Source organism: Lolium rigidum, chromosome 3, assembly GCF_022539505.1.
Source record: "Lolium rigidum isolate FL_2022 chromosome 3, APGP_CSIRO_Lrig_0.1, whole genome shotgun sequence".
In the NCBI taxonomy this organism is placed as follows: domain Eukaryota; kingdom Viridiplantae; phylum Streptophyta; class Magnoliopsida; order Poales; family Poaceae; genus Lolium; species Lolium rigidum.
The window spans coordinates 314,864,609-314,885,772 of NC_061510.1; the positions used below are offsets into that span (position 1 = coordinate 314,864,609).

The window sequence follows — 21,164 nt, forward strand, 5'->3', positions numbered from 1 at the left end:
TAAATCACACACGGCTCCATCGACCGCGACTACAACGCCCTAGCTACCGGCTACATCGACATCGGCATCAAGGGCTATCATCCACCGGCCCCCTCTCCAGTCGGCGCCTTCGGCTTATGCTCCAGTCGGACCGTCCGCGACGCTCTTGCTGTATTCGCGTCACTACCGATCCGACTGCGGGGGGGTGTTAGAGTATATCACGTCTAGGCTATATTAGGCAGTTTAAGATTGTACTCCAATTCTATCTCTACTAGGCTTCTTGCCCTCCAAGTCTCTAGTACTATATAAACAGCCCAAGAGGCTCAATGTAATTATCAATTACCGCATATCAATACAATCAATATTTCGCAGTCTATCTCTACTAGGCTTCTTGCCCTCCAAGTCTCTAGTACTATATAAACAGCCCAAGAGGCTCAATGTAATCATCAATTACCGCATATCAATACAATCAATATTTCGCAGTCTATCAATGCCACTTTAGCAATAACACTTTGCATCAGTGGTTAACAAAGAGAAAAATAGTTGTTACACTTGATGTACCTGGCTTGACTTATATGCAGATTATGTGTAATTTTAATGTCCTGCTCTTACGTAGATAAAATGCTTGTATTACCCTCTGTTGCAAAGATAACAAATTGAAGAACTCAAAAACAGAACAATGTATGTTTGTTTTGGTGGGTTAGAAAACTGCAGTTATGTTTTGCCTGTCACCTGGAAGCCATTGCCAAATATTTGTGCTTAAGCTTGATTTTTTAATTTTAATCACCTGACTTTTCGAATGGCGGGACGATGGAACTAGAAGATGCACTGCTTAGAGTCAATTTTTTTTTTTGTAAAAGTGTAATATTTTCCATAAGATAACACTTCCTAGCCGTGTGCTGCATAATCCTTTTTGGTCATCTTTTTGAACTCATATTAACTGTACTTTTGGCCAACTTACAGACACTGGGTAAGGAAGGCACCTCTCAGAGGGCATTGAATTTTCAACCTTGAGTGCGCTTGAACAAACTTTATGTGGCTACCCAATTAGAGAAAATGGTTATGTACATGGTACATATGACCATTAGTCCAGACCGATCGTTTGTCAGAAACTGTGAATTGTGCGTGCGAGACCTCTCTGCGTGACCATTGCGACTTCTGGGCGATGGTTCCGTGTATATATGTGTCATGCACTCGACGTTCAGCGCCATGGTTACTCTGCATGCACTGAGATTTATAATGAAAACGAGAAATAGAGACGTTTGGTGAACCCCAGCTATCTTTTCTGGTTCGCTAAGAATTAATTACTATTTTATCTTTGTGGTTGTCATTGAGCTGAAATAAGTTAGCACTAGCCACTAAACTTGACGAACTCTTGAAGTATAAGTCAGACTGCTGATTTGACTAGCGAGGCACATTTCATGTTATTATCTGCACAGAATACATCATTTGACATTGATACTTTGGATGAAAGGAGAACTACAACTCAGCGTTTCATGTGGTGTGTTAGTCCATAACCAGCCTGCTGAATCCTATTCATTAAGTTCATGGATTGATCCGCATCGATGGTGCTCAAGTCGGCAAGCATGATTTGGTTGTCCTCGGCGTCAAGCCTTTTGGCCTCGACGTCAAACCTTTGAACCTCTATGGCCCGTTTGGTGAGATCGATGTAGATGGCAGCAGAGGCCTCCTTCTCCCGGCTCTTCTAGTTCCTTTTGGCCATGGCGCCCGGAGACCCGGCCATCATCGACTTCAAGGTCTTGCTCAACGCAATGACTAAAGCTTTGCGGACGAGATCGGCCTAAAGGGTGTTGCCGACGTTTACATAGGTGGCCGTGCCAGCTAGGAACTTACAAAGCACACCGACGAGGCCTGGGGAGCTCTTGCTTGATGAGGAGCATGGCCTCCTCCACAAAAGGCACCGGGGTCACAAGGCCATCAAGGCGACCACCCTCACGGCGGCATCAACAACTTGTTGGGCTTCCCTTAGCCACGCATTGGCGCGACGGTGCCATCGTTTCTTGGCCTCGACGAGCTTCTCCTGTTTGGTGAGGACATTTTTTTAGCACCTCGAGCTTCATATCACGGTTGGCGGAGGTGGCGCGCTTTGAGCCCCTCATAGGTGCAGCCACTTGGCATGCTGGGGCAGTATTTGCGATGGCTTCGTCGGCTTCCGCGGCGGCGATGGCGGCGAGAGCGTCCATCGCTGGGGGTAGGGTTTTTATCGCCGCATGAATACAATAATTGGGGTGCCCGGAGTGAAAGTGGCTTCTGTGCCATTGTCGGACGGACCATGTAGGAGGAAGAGGAGGACACGCACAGACTCGTCGTGCGTCCACGCGGATGCATTTCGATCTTAAATTTGGGCCGCGCTTGCGTTTCGATGATAGCCTAGTCACTTTTGCGTCGGGCCGCTGGGCTCGGACCAGACCTAAACTTTTACTCGGGCGGACATAACAATCATTTGCCTCTGTTTACGTCGGGCACTGGAGATGCGCTTAACACAAAATTATAGCATAGACGCCCCACATCAGCATTGCAATACGTGCGACCTAGGCGGATTTGATTGAAGAAGAAAGCAGTAGTCCGTGTTCTCGGACTTTTCCGAGACGGACTAGACAACGTAGCGGTGTTCGTTTCCTACACGGCCGGGGCCGACCGGGAAAGGATATATATATCTCGAGCTTAACTTAAACCTGCACAATTACTCGATCGATCGAGTCTAAAGTTGAAACAAGCCTCCCGTTCCTGGCTCTATGGCGTCGTCTTGGATTCCGACAGCGTGCGACCTCCCGCCGGAGGTCCTAGGTCTCGTGATCGCCCGCCTCCCGAACCCGGCGGACCGTGCCCGCTTCCGTGCCGTGTGCCGTTCATGGCACTCGGCCGCGCGCCAGCACACGCGTGCCCAGATGCCATGGATCGTGCTATGGGACGGCTACGTCTTCTCTCCCTCCAGCGGCCGCTCGCACCGCCTCCCTTCCTTCCCCCACGACGGCATCTGCGTCGGCTCCACCGACGACTGGCTCGCCCTCGGCCTCGGCGACACCTACTTCTCCGACGACGCGTACAAGTACAGATTCCGCAGCTTCGTCCTGCACAACACTTTCTCCGGGAAGTCGGTGCCGCTCACGGCGCTAGACGGCATCATCGTCCACGAGACGGTCGGCATCCGCAAGTTTCTCATGCGGTCTACCCCCGACGACTTCATCGCTGTCGTCACAAACAACGTGAACTATCCATTGATAGTATTCCGACAAGGAACGGGTGCGTGGTTGCCGGATTCTAGAGAAGCTCGGTACAGGTACATCATCGATATCGCATTCCTTGGAGACACACTCTACGCCATCACGCGGACCGAGGATCTCATCGCCCTCGATCTTGGATTGGATGGAAATGGGACACCCATGGCTACCATAGGCAAGCGTGTGATCAAGCGATCCCCGGATTATGATGATCTCTATGCTTGGAGCGCTTCTGATGATGACGATGACAATGACGAGGAGGAGAATGCCAGCGACGAAGAAGAAGCTGGGGAAGACGATGACGATGACGAGGAGGACGGCAAAGAGGCGGCAACAACATATGACGATGATGATGACGACGACGATGATGATGATGGGAATGATGATGACCCTGAAGATGATGATGGTACCCATAATCTAAGTAGCTCTTTGGAATATGCATGTGACGATGAAACCGGTGAGACCATCATCACCAGCCGGCACCTCATCGAGTCCCGTGGGAAGCTTCTACTAGTGAGGCGACGTAAGCAAAGATCTCTCACCTTTCCTTCATTAACTCGACGAGTTGACGTTTTGGAGGCAGACATCGACACAGACAGGTGGGTGCCACTACCCGTTGACAACGGGCTAGGTGGCGATCGGGCACTGTTTATCAGCACAGACTTCTCTAAGTTTGTCTCGGCGCCTCGTGGGGATGTGGAGGCTGACGTCGTTTATGACATCGACACGGGCGAGGCGTTTGAGTTCAGGTCCCAAACTTCCAGACAGTCACGCTTCTGTAAGCCTTCTCAAGGAATAACATGGCTCTTTCATCCAGAGCTGGTCCTTTAGCAATAAGAAAACATTTACAACGAGAACCACTAAATTGGATCCAGACTTCCTAGAAACCGAGAACTGGCAAATGCCACAAGTTTTCCGCGCAATGCCACAAGGTTAGCATGATGCCACAAAATTTATATGCACAGCCCTCTACGGCCCCCTCTTGCAAAGTTGGCAGATGCCACAAGTTGGCAGATGCCACACAACAATGATGTTTCGGCCTTCCCTAAGGCACTATTTTTTGTCCGCGAACTTGTCCACAAGGTGCTGCAAATCTGACCTCTTCCGCTGGTACATGGTGAGGTGAAGCCCTTGGTTATGCACCGGGAAACTCTTGATGATGGAGGGAAGCTATGGAGCACATGAGGGAGGTCAATTTCGTTGCAGTGAATGGGCACAACCGAGCTCTTGTCAAGATTGGTCACGAGGCCCGTGACCTCCCTAAACCCCTGGAGGGTTTGCGCAAGCTGGTTCACTTACTCACGGATCGGGGCAATTCGTCAATAGGCTTTGGATTAGATCAATGATGATGTCACAAAGAGCAGGGGAGACAACGGGTCTCCCTGCCTAAGGCCACGGTTGTGCATGTAATACCATCTACATGAATTAGAAGAGGATGTGTGGATAAGAGCTGTGAGCATGTCACATAATTTGGTGGGAACAAAAGGAACTGAAGGGACTCAACAAGGCAATCCCTACGTACTGAATCAAAAGCTTTTTTGATATCAAGTTTGGAAATTAAGGTTGACGTCTTCTCTTGGTGCAAAATCCTTACATAGTTGCAAACGAAAATAAAGTTGTTGTGGATGCTACTCTTATTGATAAAAGCACTTTCATACTGTGAGATGAGATCATTCACTTTTGGTGCAAGCTGACGTGCCATCATTTTTGCAATTATCATTTAAACCACGTCAATAAGGCTGATTGTACTTTGGCATTTGGCCAATGTCATCAACCACCTCTCTCTTCGAAGAGTCATCATCAAGCGAGGCAAGATCGCAATGCTTCAAGTGCATTTACGCTGGACCATACGAAGCATAGAGCTAAAATGGCTATGAGCAATCTTCTCTTTCTGGTCTTCATGCGTTACACAGCAAACACATTTCCTAAGCCTGTGAATAAAAAAATTCTTCTTCTTTTGTTCACGCAAATATAAATGAAGCGTGTGTTTGCCCGGAAATGCAATTTTGATCTCAGGTGCATATGCTCCTGCTACAGAGATTTTTTTAAAAAAAATATCACAAAAAATACGAACACAAATTTCACGCGTATATGTCAACAATCCATATGTGTATGCCAAGTTTCGCACGAAACCGATAGGTTTTGTGTCCTGTGTAAAAATGACAAGCAAAACGTCTTGTGAAGAGCTTATATTTAGCACCAAATTTTAACTTCTTTACACATGACACAAAAAGTATCGATTTTTCGTGAAACGACTTTGCAAACACATAGAACATCAAGATGTATCCGTAACATTTTTTATCGGAATTTTTGGACATTATATAATATGTCGAAATTTAATTTTAAAAACCAGGAGCATGTGCTCCCGGGAGCAGAAACAGCATGTCCTTGCTGTTTGCGTCACTTCTTTGAGGTTGGAGATGCGGTACGTTGCCGCTTCCGTGGCCGCTCCAAGGACGCCATTCTAATAACTCTCCGCTTAAGCCTAGCAAGAAGTTCCCTCTTTTTGGGGAATAAGGCGTGAGACTCCATAGCGTTCATTGAACCCATGACAAGTAGTTAGGGCCGGAGGATGTGTATGTACTTGATATATTGATTATTTTTCTATATATTTAGTCAAATATTAAAAATTTAACTTAAACCAAATCGAGAAGGGGCCGTTATGAGCGTTCGGCCGTGCCGGAGCGTCTACGTACATGCTGGAGCATGTACGGCTGCTCCTTGATCTGCTGCGTGCACGCATCTCGCCAGGTCTCTGCGGTCGAGGTTACTTCAACCTCGTTCGTCGGCGTTGGATGGCGGATGGCGGCGTGGAGGCCTGTCCGTCTGCTTCTTTGAATAAAGGTGGCTGTCCTAGGGTTCTTCTTGTGCGAAGATGAAGATTTTTCTGAGGCTGGTTTCTCTCGATCTGGCTGGAATGTTGAGTTTCGGAATGCTCCACCGGTGAATGTACCAGTGCAACAATGGCTGCAGTTTGCTGGATGTGAGGTATTCGGTCGTGCGCACCCATGTTTTTATTCTGACCGTTTGATTCCAGAGGAAGCGGCGCGAAACTCTTTTCTGTGTTGCCACCAGATGACATTTTGGTCCATCGTGAAGTCAGAAGCGGAGAATATCATGATGGCCGAATTGGAGGAATAGCAAAGGAGGTTCTAGTCTGTGCACTGTTGAGGGCTTGCTTGGTGTTCCAGACTTTGCAACAATAGTATGCAAGTGGGGGCGACAACACTGGTGAAGTTCAGTGTCTTACCTTTCAGGGTGAAAATCTAAGGTCTGATCTTAATTGGTTGTGTGTGGCAATTGCCTTGTTGAAGGCATTGTTTTGAGAGCGGGGACTATCTTCAGGGTGAAAACCTAAGATCTTTGATCGGGCGACGACGGCGCTTGTGCACTGTTCCCTTCTTGGAGGCGTCGCTTTTGAAGAGCCTGAAGTTCAGGTGTTGTCTTCGTGGTGGATGTACCATTGTTGCTAAGGCTGGAATACCGTAGCGGGACTTTTCTTTTATGTTTTTTTTTTTGGCTTTGTGCATCCATAATGCTATTAGAGTATTGCGTTGTTGCAGATGCTGGGTGTAATTGGTATCTTTTGATATTAATATATATTTCTTAACGGAAAAAAACCAAATCGAGAATGCAGGGTGACTCAAATAAGGGGTTGGAGGGGGAGTAATTGAGTGCAACTAAAGCAATAATTCTCTCATACTCCTTATGTCCGCCAATAAGTGTATTTTTCTGGAAGTCAAACATTTAAAGTTGACCAAGTTTTGTACACAAAAATAACAAAATATGCGACATCAAATTATTATACTATTAACCTACAGATGTCAATATCAATCTAATGCTATTAATTTAGTGTCATAAATTTTACCATTTTTTCTACTCTCTCCGTCCCAGTTCACAGGCTTACGCGTATCGCTAGATCGTAAATTTGACGATGATAATGCAACATACATATTACAAAGTATATCATTAGAAAGGTTAGATGTTCTCCTTTCTAATGATATAACTTTTATATTATACAAATGCTATTATGTTGGCCAAATTGATAACCTAGGGATACACGCAAGCCCTATGAATTGGGACGGAGGGAGTAGGAAATTAGTCTTTAACTTAAGACGTGTCCTAAGGTATACTTATTTGAGAATGGAGGGAGTAAATATTACTACTCCCTCCGTCCCAGTTCGCAAGGCAAAGTTTTCAAATATCTTGGCCCAAGGTGAATTCTCATTGGCTCTAAATTTGCACGTTAAAACATGCAAAAACTTTGCCTTTCACATGCATGGAGTACTAGTGCAGCGGTGGTTTCACATGCATGAGTAGATCGTGCGTGTGTGGGAGATGAGAAGAGGAGTGTTTGCATGCAAAAATAAATTAGTTTACTCCCACATTAAATGCAAAATGTGCCTAGGAGGTGAGGGATTTTGGGACAAATATTTTTTGGGAATTTGCCTTGCGAACTGGGACGGAGGGAGTACTAGTATTTGAGAATGTAGTAGTAGTAGAGAATATAGCATGATTTTCATCGTAGCATATTCAGGTTGGGTATTGTGCACACGATATCTTTCTCATAAATGATAGATACGAAAACTGCCAAATTTATAGTACTAATAATAATGCTATAACCCACGTTCTTTGGTGTGGCCGGCCGTATCCTCTTCCTCTCCCTCACCCATGGCCTATAAAAACAACAATGCGACTTTGACCTCTCTCATACCCCCCACAATCGATCGTCAGCGAGATGAGGAATACTGCAGGTGTTTTGCACCTTTTGCTTCTCATTGTAGCGGTCGCGCTGCACGCCCAAGCATCCCAGGAGGCTCATCTTGCAAAATTTCTCTTATCCAGAAGAAACAGAAGCAGAAGCAGCAGCGCTAGTGTACACGCGCCGCCTTTCGGAATCGCCGGTAGTCTCCGGACAGATCAGTACTCTGCCGGCTTCGACCACAGCGCTCTGAAGGCGGCCGAAAAGATCGCGGCGCTGCCGGGGCAGCCGGCGGGCGTCGACTTCGATCAGTACGGCGGGTACGTCACCGTCAACGCCAGCAACGGCCGCGCGCTCTTCTACTACTTCGTGGAGGCGCCCGGCGACGCGGCGGCGAAGCCACTCCTCCTGTGGCTCAACGGAGGTGATAAAACTGATACCATGGTTTACTCTTGTGGATTGTTTATGAATATTGTTGCTCCGTGATAATATATCTCTACGCTCCTATATTTGCAAATTTGCAAAATGCAATTAATGGTGTTGATCTGGAGCTTGCAGGTCCTGGATGCTCGTCGCTGGGCTACGGAGCGTTGCAGGAACTGGGCCCTTTCCGCGTGAACAGGGACAACCAAACCCTCAGCAGGAACAAGCAGGCCTGGAACAACGGTAACTTTCTACAACGGGGATCGATCCGTCGACCATCCTACTATTTCAATTTGGTCTGAAAATGTCATCCCATCGATGTGTTACCAAAAAAAATAATTTTGCAGAGGCGAACGTCATCTTCCTGGAGTCGCCAGCCGGCGTTGGATTCTCCTACTCCAACACCTCCTCGGACCACAACAACGTAGGGGACCCGATGGCCGCCCAGGACGCCTACGTGTTCCTCGTGAACTGGCTGGAGAGGTTCCCGGAGTACAAGGCGCGCGCTTTCTACATCGCCGGGGAGAGCTACGCCGGCCACTACGTGCCCCAGCTCGCCGCCACCATCCTAGCCCACAACAGCAACAAGAACAGCTCAGGTGCCACCATAAACCTGAAGGGCATCTTGGTGGGCAACCCGTGGCTGGACGACGTGAAGAAGAACAGAGGGCAGTACGAGTACATGTGGAACCACGGCGTGATGTCCGACGAGGTCTGGGCCGACATCGTCAGCCATTGCAGCTTCGACGACTCCGCGGACGGCGACAGGTGCTACGCTGCCATCACCAAGTTTCGGTCCGGCGGCATCGACGAGTACAACATATACGCTCCGATATGCATCACAGACCGCAACGGCACCTACTACTCCAGCAGCCAGGTACGCAATAATAAGAGAAAAACAAATGAACTCGTGATCTGCTTTCCTCGGTTGAATTGTAACTGGTGTCTGAACTCTGAACTGGCCACACCGATGTCTCTTGATATTTTTCAGTTACCGGGTTACGATCCGTGCAGCGACGTGCCTACCTTGGCCTACCTGAATCTTCCTGCAGTGCAGAGGGCTCTCCACGCCAGAGAAACTAAATGGACTGACTGCACGTAAGCATATACATGGATCTTAGCTCTTAGCTTTATACATTCATCTTCGATTTCCTGTAGTGCTAGCGGCCAAAATTAAGTGACCTCTCATTCGTGTGTGGTGTTCGTGCAGAATTTTTGAAGATTTCAAAGACTCTCCGGAAACCATGCTGCCAACATTGAAATGGCTAATCGACCACCGCTTGCCCGTGTGGCTGTTCAGGTAAGCCACCTCGACGGCAGGCCGTCGTAATTCGTCCAAAATGCATGATCATAAACATTTCTTGCTGATGCTGAAACTGGGGAAATTTTCAGCGGGGATTTCGACTCGGTGATCCCGCTCACCAGCACGAGGTACACTGTGCGCGACCTCAACCTCTCCATCACAGAACCGTGGCGTCCATGGACGGCAGGGCACGAGGTATGCGGGCATATATATTTGATCCTGTACGAAATGAACTTGCGTGGTAGTCTAAACAGAGCTTCACTGATGGTTGGTGCGTTGGTTGGTTGCAGGTAGGGGGCTATGTTCAGCAGTACGCGGGAGGGTTCACGTTTGCCTCCGTCAGAGGAGCCGGGCACACGGTCCCGTCCTTCCAGCCAGAGAGATCGCTGATATTGCTCCAATCTTTTCTCAAGGGGATCCTCCCTCCTTACAAGAAGACGGCCTAGATTTTGCTATCAACCGTTGTTGTGATCTGATGTTATGTAGGCAAGCCTTGTGACCGTGAGAGCACTTGATACCGCTCCAGGTCACCTGGCAAACACAATGAACAAGAATTATCGCCTCTAACAAGTTTTATGTGGAAACCTCGATACATGTTCTCGACAATAAACAAACGTGTCGATGGATCTTACAACAAGTAGTTAAATGAATAATAAAAGTGGGATAATAAAAAGTGGTCAACATGGAAGGCGGGGCCGTCTGTTGTTGTTCTTGCAAGCCCACACATGTTTGTTGTGCCACCGTGACCTTCCCGTGTCGACCCACCGCTTCCAAGTGCATTGCAGGTGTCCAATCTTGAGCTGCGCCACCGCCCGAGTCATCGTCGTCCCCACCAAGCAGACCTGTGGCCGTGGTCAGTGGTGTGTCCTACGACATCGTGGACTTAGTGGGGGTCGACCCACATCGCCGTCGCCTCCTTATGTGGCCACGACCCAACTCCTGCATCTGTCAGGGACTCCTCGATTCTTTTTTTCTTTTCTACTAGGTTGTGCTTGGGGTCTCTATTGTGAGCACTTCAAAAAAATTGGCTGGCATGGATGGCCAGCGACCCCCATACATCGCCGACATGCGACATATGTGTTTCCGGCTATAAAACGAGTGGAGACGCTATCATACTTGCTCGTTTACTAAGAGGCTTATCCTGCCGTCTCCTTATATTTTAGAGAGCTAATTTCGTAGCCACTCCTTTTCTTTTAACAGGGTTGCTAGATAAAGGCTGCCCTTCGGACCTAACTTTTTGAGTCCTCTCCCCACATGTTCCTCCACAGTGCACACACGTCAGTTGTCGCGACCTGGGAGAGTGTCTACACGTGGGAGGGCACGGGTGCCTTTTTTTTCCTTTTTTTTATAGACTCGAATGAAAAGTGAAATATCATTTCAATTGAGTGTCTAAAACACTATCCATTTTCATGAGCATGTTTCAGTTGAGTGCCTAAACCACTATCCATTTAAGTTCCAAAACTTAATGAAAAATGATGATACATGCAGACAATGGGTACAAGTATGCGCACGTAATAAGTTTTAAACCTTAAACATGACCATTGAGTAAGCAAAAACAGAACAAAATGATTTTGCCCACTATATATTTTGGGTTTTATGGGATGAAAATAGAGAACTGTGTTTTTTTAGAGAGAGAAATCGAGAATATGGTTAGTGTTACTCTGTGTGGGCTTTTCACAGTTTTGGCGGGCCCTTGCAACATTCCTTGTTTCACGGGCCTAGCTTCGTGGGCCGTGTGAACTACACATGCCCACACGAAGAGTCCCCGACCACCAACGTCTCGAGTTAAGCTCAAAAAGAAACAGAAAAACAACGTCTCGAGTCAGAAGAGGTCGCATCTGATCAACCCCAAAACCCCCGGCGGCCGGCGGGGACAGCCAGCAAGAGCAGAGCAGCTTTGGTGCAAGCTAGGCAGGATGGCGGCCATGCGGAGACGGCTCCTGCCCGTCATCGCCCTGTGCCGTCGCGCTCCCGGACCCAAACCCCGCTGCCGCTTCCTCCACTCCCCCTCCCTCCTCGACGCCGTCGCCGCCTCCGCCTCCTCGTCGCCCAACCTCCTCTCGCGCAGCTCCGACTCGCTCCCGCCGGAGAAGAGAGTCGGCGAAGTCGTGGCGGACGCCCCGAGGGGCGCTTGGTCCGTCGAGCAACTCTCTCGGCAGCTAGGTCGCTGGCTCCCTTCGGCCTGGACATTGCTCAAAGGCGTCGCCGCGCTTCGCTCAGTCTGGTGAGGGTTCGGTTCCTACCCCTCCACTCTCGTCCGGGAAGAAGAGTTTCTTTTCTTTCGCCTGTTTTGGTCACTTTCGAGTTCTGAACTTCTGATGTCTCCTCCTCTTCCCCAGGGTGCACTGGAGATCAAGCCCTCAAGGCCCCGATGGCGTGGTGCTGGTGCTCGTCGGCGCCAATGTCGCCGTCTACGCACTCTGCCGCCTGGCGGATCCGACGATCATGATGAATCACTTCGTGGTTAGTGCTTGCAGCAAGGGATTTCGAAAGTGGTGTACATCGATCACTTTTTGATGATTCTGTTGACTCATGAGCAGACTTCGCTGGACAATTTCAAGAGCGGGCGGTTGCACACGCTGCTCACCAGCGCTTTCAGCCACAGGGATGCTAACCATCTCTTGAATAACATGACCGGCCTCTACTTCTTCGGTTCAAGCGTGAGACCTCCAGTCCTTCTGCTCTGTTGTTGATGGTATCTATTTTCATCATAAAGGGTGCTCGCTCTGTTGACCATACATAAAAGAAGGAAACGCATAGGACATGTGTTTTGTTAAGTATACTCCGTATTATACCACCACTTTCCATCAGATCAGTCTTTTGGAATAGTTGGTTGGTAGAACTATTCTAACGTTTTCTCCCAAATATTTCTCCGCTCGAAAGAGGTATAACTTGGATCTGTATGTTGATTTTTTTTCACTTTTTTTCTGCATCAGATTTCCGTCATGTTTGGTCCTGCTTTCCTTCTGAAGATGTACCTAACAGGAGCACTTACTGGATCTGCTGCCTTCTTGGCAGAAATGACTTTTCTAGCTCCACGAAAACAGGTAACATTCTTACAACATGGACGTTTATAAATCAGGGACGTGGATCTCAATCCTGGACAGGACATTCAATTACCTCTGATTTTCAAATAAAATCCTATGATATGATTATCTCTGATTGTTTGTACTTATTTTCCCCTTGCACTTCCCCACGGGAAGGCTGGTAATCAGCCACTTTATTGCCTCTGCTAGCTACGAGCTGCCAGCTAATCTTCTTGGATCTAATAAAACCCTGCATCAATTTTGAGTTTTTCTCAAGTTCTGTGATAATCTTCCTAATTTAATATGTAATGCTTCTATTGCAGGGTCGTGGAGGATGGAAAACTCCTATGCTTGTAAGTGATTTCATGTCTTACATCTGCAGTGAAATTTGCCCAACCGGCCAACTGTATGTCATACTATACCGAGAAAAAAATAGTTGTCATGTAATTAAATGTGGTGATTAGAGGTGATGCAGTGATTTACTCTTAATATAAATCATATGGACACTGGTAGTGATTTTGTAGAAAAGATGCTGGTTGTTACACACTAAATATGATCCTTTCATGTCACTCAGGGTGCAAGTGGTGCAGTTAATGCAATCACTCTTCTCGTGATATTTCTGTATCCAAGGGAACTACTAGACTTGCACTTCTTCATTCCTGTTCCAGCTGCATTCGTGGTGAGAGGCTTTTACTTTTGTTTTAAAAAACTGTTTCACATGACATGAGCATGCTAGGTAGTGAAAACACAATTTGTTTGACTTTACTTATTTCAGGGAGCTCGTATGATTGGTACTGATTTGTGGAGGATGAAGAAGGTACTCCCTTCTTTTCAGAATGTATTGCATTTTAGCCTTTTGAGAAATGCCACAATGCAGTGCATTAATGCACCTTTGCCTCAATCTTTTTTGGGTTATAACTTACTCCTTTCATTTTCTGCATCATCCCTCGTGCTTCATGTTTTGTCCGCTTGCTTTGTCTGTACAAACCTAGAATGCACTACGTTGTGAAAGATGATTTAACTCTAATCTCTATTTCTTAGTCTTACATGTATTTAATCTCTATTAAATCTGGGTACCAAACATTAAATTCTAGTAAAAAAGTGAATGTTATTGGTGCCACTCTTTCTTGTGCTCATTGGCCATGAGTTTGGACAGCGTCACTTCTACTTTTATCTGTTGTTACTCGGAACATGGGAATTTGTGAATTGGACTTCCTAAGACTGCTCATAGTGGGAGTAATATATCTAGTAACATCACACATCTAAGACATTTTGGTGACATGGCATACTAATAAATGAAGAAAGAGAGTGAGGTGGTAAGGGCAGTCCCAATGCTCTACCGTGTACTGTATCTAAAACTGCCAACTCAGCTTTTTTGCTTAGGTGGAACACTAATTATGAAGAGAGAGAAGCGGATCATATCTTATTTTCGATACGACTCTTGTCTGCGCTCCCGAGGCAATTCATTAACTTCCTTGTTGCTCCTCGTCTACCTCTAGCAGTTCTGCTTCTGCAATCTTCCTTCCCTCGGCTGGCCCGGTGCTCACCTCCCCTTCACCCTCATCGCTGTTGTCAACTTCCTCAGTGCTCTCCTGCGCCCAGATCCCGTCGTCCCTCCATGGTTGATCTGGTGGCCACAATGGTCGTTCTGTGCAGCTTTCGAGTTTTCCACGGTACTCGGGGCACCACCAGCTTAAATTTCTGCCCATCTCGAGAGAGCACTCAAGACACCATCGAAGCAGTAGCTCCTCTTGCAAATTTGTTTGATAGAACATGGGTTACATGGCGATTGGAGGTGGGCTGGTGGGGAACGGACTAGAGGATGAAGAACATGCCTTTTTGAGAATGAATGGAATAGAGTTTGAGGAAAGGAATTTCATTGTGAGTTTCCCTGATGTTTGGATCGAGAGATTGAGGAAGAAATCCCAAACCATCGGGAAGCAGAGAAAGAATGGGGCGGATGGTTCTGAAGAATTTATTGCTGGAGCCCACCGTAAGATACAACCCACTGCGTCCCTTTGTATCTAAATGACGTGTACAAAATTAGATACGGTACACCGTATCTGCATTGTGAGCGCCCTAACTAGATATGTTACCATAACATCACACACCTCAAGGATGAGTCTACAACATAATAAATGATACAATGCATGACACCACATATAAGTTACTACCCACTATGAAGGTAATAACCTAGACTAGTAATATGACATATGTTACTAGTCTAAGTTACTCTCCACTATGACCAGCCTAACCATATGATACGACTCCTGGTCTTTCATTGACCTTTATTGGGAGGCCCAATATTCACACCTAGGAAGATTGGCAGTACTTCTAAATTCACATCGATATGATTAATTTGCATTACTGACTAATGAAAGGAATAAGTTATATAACCCTATAATATTTATGTTTTTTCTTGGCTGTAGTCTCTCTTGTTTCTGATTGTATCTTTTGCACCTTTTGCTTTAACTTTACTCTTCATGTTCTGTCAGAAATCTGCAAATTAATCGAATGTCATTGATGATCTGACACCCAAGTTTGATTCATGTTCTGATAACCATGAACTCTTCATGCTTTTCTGGTCTAGAATTCAACTAACTGATGACTGTTCATTTTTTAGGGTCGGGGTCGGGGTCATGTGTCAAGTTCTACTCATTTAGGTGGTGCCTTTGTCGCGGCGCTTGTGTGCGCAAAACTGAAGGGCTGGATCTGATATTGCAGCTTACTGATACGGTGATACTGATATGCCGTAAATACAGGGGCCTGCATGCCTCCACACTGGTGGCCTCTTGACTATAGTGTCGGTCTGATTCGTAGAACAGGCCACTCGTTGCCCAAGTTTCTGAGGTAGAAGTTCATAAACAAAGTCTAGATAACACCAGGTCAAAGATATCACCAAAAGACTGGTAGAAATCTTTGGATTCTAGCTTGGCAGGAGCCATCCTCAAACGTAAAAGAAGTAGACCTGCGTGGTTGCATCTCATTGCACTTGTGTCAGAATTTAGTGCATATTTTTAACAGGATTTAATTGCACCGTTAGAAAGTACTTTGAGCACGCTGTGCTGTTGCTGCACTGTGTATTTTTGTTGCGGTCAGAAACCCACCGGCGAGCAGCGACGGGCAACACAGTAGAGCCGGGAGGCTCCCAGGACTGCGGCTGGTCCTGGTCCCTCGAGCGATGGCCCGCAAAGACTCGGCACGCACGTCTGATGCTGATGCAAGGGCGTGCCACCTGACCTATACCTGGTCAGGAAGGTGATGGATTTGCCTCGCTTAGTTTCCTGCATGGCATACACGTAAACATTAAATACGAGCCTCGATCGGCTCTCGAGGTTGTTTCGTGAATCGGCTCAAGGAGCCGATCCACCCATGATTCGTACGAGGTGTACGATCACATGGTGGTCCTGCTTGATCAATACAAAGCTAAAACGACCTACTACGATTTAGGGTTTTCACCACATAATCGGAACATCCTACGCGTGATTGAGCTCGGCGGCCACGCACGGTGATCATAAACCGACCCTAGACAAGGCCTAAAAATCAACATGAAGTTGATCCCCGGAACATCTTGTCTAGGGCTAGCAAACTACACCCTACGTGCCACTCGGATCCTTCAACCCGTTTGTAAGGCCTAACTATGCGAGATATTAAACTAATCCTTGAAGAACAAGGAGCAATCATAACGGATCGGATCTACTAAATAAAGATCAAGCGAGGTGCCGCCCTTACACCTAAGATAGGTGTAAGGGCGGCTAGACGTCTAGGGGTTGCACGGACGAAAGCATATGATACGATGAAACAATGCTAACCCTAACACATCTATGATAACTACGTTGCTCGCCATCAACAAGGCTTCAAGCACGAGCAACGCATGAACAACGAATAAACTTGTATCGCCTAGATCGCAAGATGCGATCTAGGCAGCATAATGCTTACCCGGAAGAAACCCTCGAGACAAGGGAGTTGGCGATGCGCCTAGATTGGTTTGTGGTGAACGTGATTGTTGTTTATTTCGAAACCCTAGATACATATTTATAGTCCGTAGACTTTCTAACGTGGGAATAATCCCAACCGTGCACGAGCCAAATTCTATCTAACCGACACGTATCCTACTATATTTACAGATACACGGGCAAACTAGCCCAAACTTTGTATACAAGGCCGATTCAATGTATTTCTTCCAGGTTGTTGCGGTCAGAAACCCACCGGCGAGCAGCGACGGGCAACACTGTAGAGCCGGGAGGCTCCCAGGACTGCGGCTGTCCCTGGTCCCTCCGAGCGACGGCCCGCAAAGACTCGGCACGCACGTCCGATGCTGATGCAAGGGCGTGCCACCTGACCTATACCTGGTCGGGAAGGTGTTGGATGTGCCTCGCTTAGTTTCCCGCATGGCATACACGTAAACATTAAATACGAGCCTCGATCGGCTCTCGAGGTTGTCTCCGTGAATCGGCTCAAGGAGCCGATCCACCCATGATGCGTACGAGGTGTACGATCAGATGGTGGTCCTGCTTGATCAGAATAAAGCTAAAACGACCTACTACGATTAGGGTTTTCACCGCATAATCGGAACATCCTACTCGTGATTGAGCCTGGCGGCCACGCACGGTGAACGCAAACCGACCCTAGACAAGGCCTAAAAACCAACACGAAGTTGATCCTCGGAACATCCTGTCTAGGGCTAGCAAACTACACCCTGCGCGCCACTGGATCCTTCAACCCGTTTGTAAGGCCTAACTATGCAGATATTAAACTAATCCTTAAAGAACAAGGAGCAATCATAACGGATCGGATCTACTAAATAATGATCAAGCGGGGTGCCACCCTTACACCTAAGATAGGTGTAAGGACGGCTAGACGTCTAAGGGTTGCACGACGACAGCATATGATACGATGAACAATGCTAACCCTAACACATCTATGATAACTACGTTGCTCGCCATCAAAAAGGCTTCAGCACGAGCAACGCATGAACAACGAATAAACGTGTCTCGCCTAGATCGCAAGATGCGATCTAGGCAGCATGATGCTTACCCGAAAGAAACCCTCGAGACAAGGGAGTTGGCGATGCGCCTAGATTGGTTTGTGGTGAACGTGATTGTTGTTTATTCCATAAACCCTAGATACATATTTATAGTCCGTAGACTCTCTAACGTGGGAATAATCCCAACCGGGCACGAGCCCAAACTCGTCTAATCGACACGTATCCTACTATATTACGTATACACGGGCAAACTAGCCCAAACTTTGCATATAAGGCTGATTCATGTATTTCTTCCATGTATATTCTTCAAGCCCATCTTCAATCGCGGCCCACCTCTCGATCCGGTCAAATTCTGGTGATAACACATGCCCCCTGGTTTTGGAAATGACAATTCCAAAATCACTCTGCTTTTTCTTCGTCGGGTCATGTCGTGGCGTCTTGCCTCCTCGACTTTATCACCAATCTAAAAAATCCTTCTTAAAACGAAGGAGTGTTTTCATTTAACTTTGCCGATAGTCAAAGTCAAGCACTCCCCAAAAAGAGCCGATGGTATCACATCAGCCTCTACGATAAAACAAGAGTAAGGCCAACCTAACTGCTCCTCCAAACGGTAACCTCGCGACCTCCATCTCGAGAAAGCAAACTCGGATCCCCAAATCGCCGCCCAAGCAGCCCCACGAATCTCGGATCTCAACCACGCCGTCCCAATTCCTCGCCGCATCAAATGGCGGAATCATCCAACGCCAACGCCATGGTCTCCGGTCCGAAGGTAATCCTCAACCGCCTCTTCGCCATCCGAATCAATGTTAGGATTAAACAACAAACACCTGAATTAATGCCTTATTCTCGTTATCAATTTTAGGTTTCAGTATATCCCGCCGCCGCACCCTTCTCTCCCAAACTCTATGTGTCTTGGCCCCCGTTCTTCCGAAAGTCCCGCTCACTTAATCTCATGCGAGGCCAATAGAATCCCCTTCGCGAACCGGAATTTAGATCCGACTTCTCGGGCCGACCGCCTGCGAGCCCGGCCTAATCCTCCCGAAGGTTGGGTGGCATGGTACAAGTAGAGTGTCCAAAACACACTATGCCACCTCGGGATACGATAGGGATAGCCGATGCCTTGTCATTATCATTGTCTCCTCTTGAAAAGAATGAGAACATCCCGAAAACCATCGGCTACTTTTGGTCCGATGCACTAAATTGCTTCATGTTCGGCCATGGCCCCATGACACCAACTCGCCGGACGTGGCCATGATCACAAGCTTGGACATTGCATCCCCAAGCCCCTCTCGCCTTTAAATTGCCAAAGGTCCCTTTCACCCTTTCCTCCAAAACAGAGTGTACAAGCCGGGGCGCCTACCTCGAGCGTTATATGAAAACCAAAGGCCCCTGTGACGTAAAGAGAGCACACGGCTTTCCCGAACTTCCGGCTGGAGCACTTCATATTTTGTGGTCCTTCGCTCGCCCCAACCAAGAACTACCTCTCCCTGGCCTATGAGCTCGCCAAAGGTACTCAACTTGGCCTTGAAAACTGCTCCTTGGAGAAGTCTATCGATCTCTTCAACTGATGTCCGTCAAACTGTTCTCCCAAAGGACAGTCAAAACAGGAGGCCCCTGGTGGTTTATTCAGTTATGGGCTCAATTGTACTTTCAAAACCAAATCCCAAATTTCCCACCTTTGGCCACCTGCACCTTCCCAGATGCGAATGGGAAGGATATCCGATGCACTAGCTATGGCCAAGCCCTGTACAGTCTCCTAGGCAGCAGGCTGATCCCCAAGGAAGCAGCAGAGTGGTTCAAGATTTTCTTCCAAGGCCTGAACAACCCCCTGTTCTTCCCCTATACTGAATCGGAAATCTTTGAGAACCCAGTCTCCTTCCGATTAGACAGCCTTGTCGATGACGCCAGCACCCAAGCACTCGTACTCTATCATGATCCGTCCTTGCTTTCTCCCAGTTGGCATGAGTACCTCAAACAGGATCATAAAGCCTGGTTATGAGTCTTACCAACCGGTGGCAGTAGCCCGGCAGCTTGGCCTCGGGCAAGTGCCCCCACACTTCTTTCTCCACCACCTAACGTGCCAGCGGGGCTGAACCGCCCGACATTCTTACCGGCCAAAGGTGCTATACCTTCTTCGACGCTCCGGCCATTCCAATTCCTCATAACCTCTCGTTTCACCACCACTACCGATGGCTTCGAGACTTGGTGGTCGATGTGGAAGACCCACGCCTTCGGAAGAGCTTCTAGGACCGTTGCTCGAAGCAACTTGATGCTGAATATGACGTTCCCGCACACCAGGTACCATTACATATAAATCACCCGCAATGGCTCATGATGATCGTCCGTAACCCGACTTTATTCCTTGGCGCAACGAGGATGGCCCAGAGCCCACACAAGCCGACGGCTCCCCATTCGAGTTCCTTCCACCAGCCCCGGTAGTTCTCTTCTGTCAGAGCTCACCGCCCTTGAAGAAGGTCATAATGCAGAGCCAACCAATTTTACCGAAATCGGCTCCCAAGAGTAAAGCATCCTCGGGGTCAGTCGCCCCCTGAGCCTCAACCCAGGCGAGGAAGGCAGTGAGGAAAGTAGCTGCCAGAAAAACCCTGAAGCGCAAAGCTCCTGTCCAAGCAAGCTTGCATGTAAGCTGACTCGTGTCTTGACCAAACACATTTGCCTTTCCCAATCTTTTGTAACATGGTTGTACCTCTTCTTTCAGACTTCCACTGAAGAGAACCCCAGTGAGGGAGCACAGTCCAGCCCAAGGGACTCCACCCCGGGCGATTCTGAGAGATCCACCACACAGAGCCAGACGGACTCGCCAGCGTCGGCTTCTAGGAAAAGGTCGACTCCCGAGCCTGCTGACCTTCAAGCTCCGATCAAAACGGGGTCACGCATGAAGCGTCGATGCGTCAAAAGGGCTCGCAAAGACCCACGAGTTTCCTCGCCGAGCCAGGAAGTTTCAAATGTAATTACCTCAACAGCTCATATTCCATACCGTCCCGTTGCTAATTGGATCGGCTCACCATTTCTTTTGCAGACTAATGGGACCTCTAGCGGGGACGTTGAAGAGGTACCGATGCCATCCGCCACGCTCGGCCTAACCACCTCGCCGAGCGTGGCTGACCAAGTGGCTAACCTGGCCCAGTCCACCGAAAAGCCGATTGTCACAACATCGGCTGCCCTTCCTTCTTTGGGAGAGGTACGCTCCACTCTCTCGGGCCTACCATTTTCCTTTGTTGTATGCTCATACTGCTCTTGTCCGTCTGTCAGGGTTGTGATCTTTCAAGCTTGCTGACGTTCGATCCCGACTCCATCGAGCCAGCTACTTCCAAAGCAGGTGAAGAGCCAAGTCCTAGCGCGGTCCATGGCCCGCTCCAGCGTCTCAAGGTTTTGCTCTCCTCCTCGGTCGAAACCTTGGTCGAAAATCCCGAGGCAGTCAAAGGCATCCTCGAAGACATCCAGCCCCATCTCCCGGTGACGCTGCAGGTTAAGCTTTGGCCGG

The 21,164-nt window shown here is 48.0% G+C and overlaps 2 protein-coding genes across 2 annotated transcripts; both read left to right on the plus strand.

Annotated features, from left to right (window-relative positions):
* Positions 1-7,959: 7,959 nt before the first annotated feature.
* Positions 7,960-10,253, plus strand: LOC124699899 (serine carboxypeptidase 1-like). Its single transcript, XM_047232127.1, has 7 exons — positions 7,960-8,347; positions 8,482-8,589; positions 8,694-9,223; positions 9,338-9,444; positions 9,557-9,646; positions 9,739-9,844; positions 9,940-10,253. The coding sequence occupies exons 1-7, from the start codon at positions 7,960-7,962 to the stop codon at positions 10,093-10,095; spliced, it is 1,485 nt and encodes a 494-aa protein (XP_047088083.1). The 3' UTR covers positions 10,096-10,253.
* Positions 10,254-11,565: 1,312 nt separating this feature from the next.
* Positions 11,566-13,289, plus strand: LOC124696886 (RHOMBOID-like protein 12, mitochondrial). The gene is made up of 6 exons (XM_047229549.1): positions 11,566-11,830; positions 12,018-12,112; positions 12,190-12,309; positions 12,586-12,696; positions 12,999-13,081; positions 13,250-13,289. The coding sequence occupies exons 1-6, from the start codon at positions 11,566-11,568 to the stop codon at positions 13,287-13,289; spliced, it is 714 nt and encodes a 237-aa protein (XP_047085505.1).
* The last annotated feature ends 7,875 nt before the right edge of the window (positions 13,290-21,164 follow it).

Coding starts and splice junctions, on each gene's coding strand:
- LOC124696886 (XM_047229549.1), top strand. CDS start 11,566: ATGGCGGCCATGCGGAGACGGCTCCTGCCCGTCATCGCCCTGTGCCGT. Junction 12,113..12,189: donor TCATGATGAATCACTTCGTG/GTTAGTGCTTGC, acceptor ACTCATGAGCAG/ACTTCGCTGGACAATTTCAA. Junction 13,082..13,249: donor ATTTGCCCAACCGGCCAACT/GTATGTCATACT, acceptor CATGTCACTCAG/GGTGCAAGTGGTGCAGTTAA.
- LOC124699899 (XM_047232127.1), top strand. CDS start 7,960: ATGAGGAATACTGCAGGTGTTTTGCACCTTTTGCTTCTCATTGTAGCG. Junction 8,348..8,481: donor CCTCCTGTGGCTCAACGGAG/GTGATAAAACTG, acceptor TGGAGCTTGCAG/GTCCTGGATGCTCGTCGCTG. Junction 9,845..9,939: donor CATGGACGGCAGGGCACGAG/GTATGCGGGCAT, acceptor GGTTGGTTGCAG/GTAGGGGGCTATGTTCAGCA.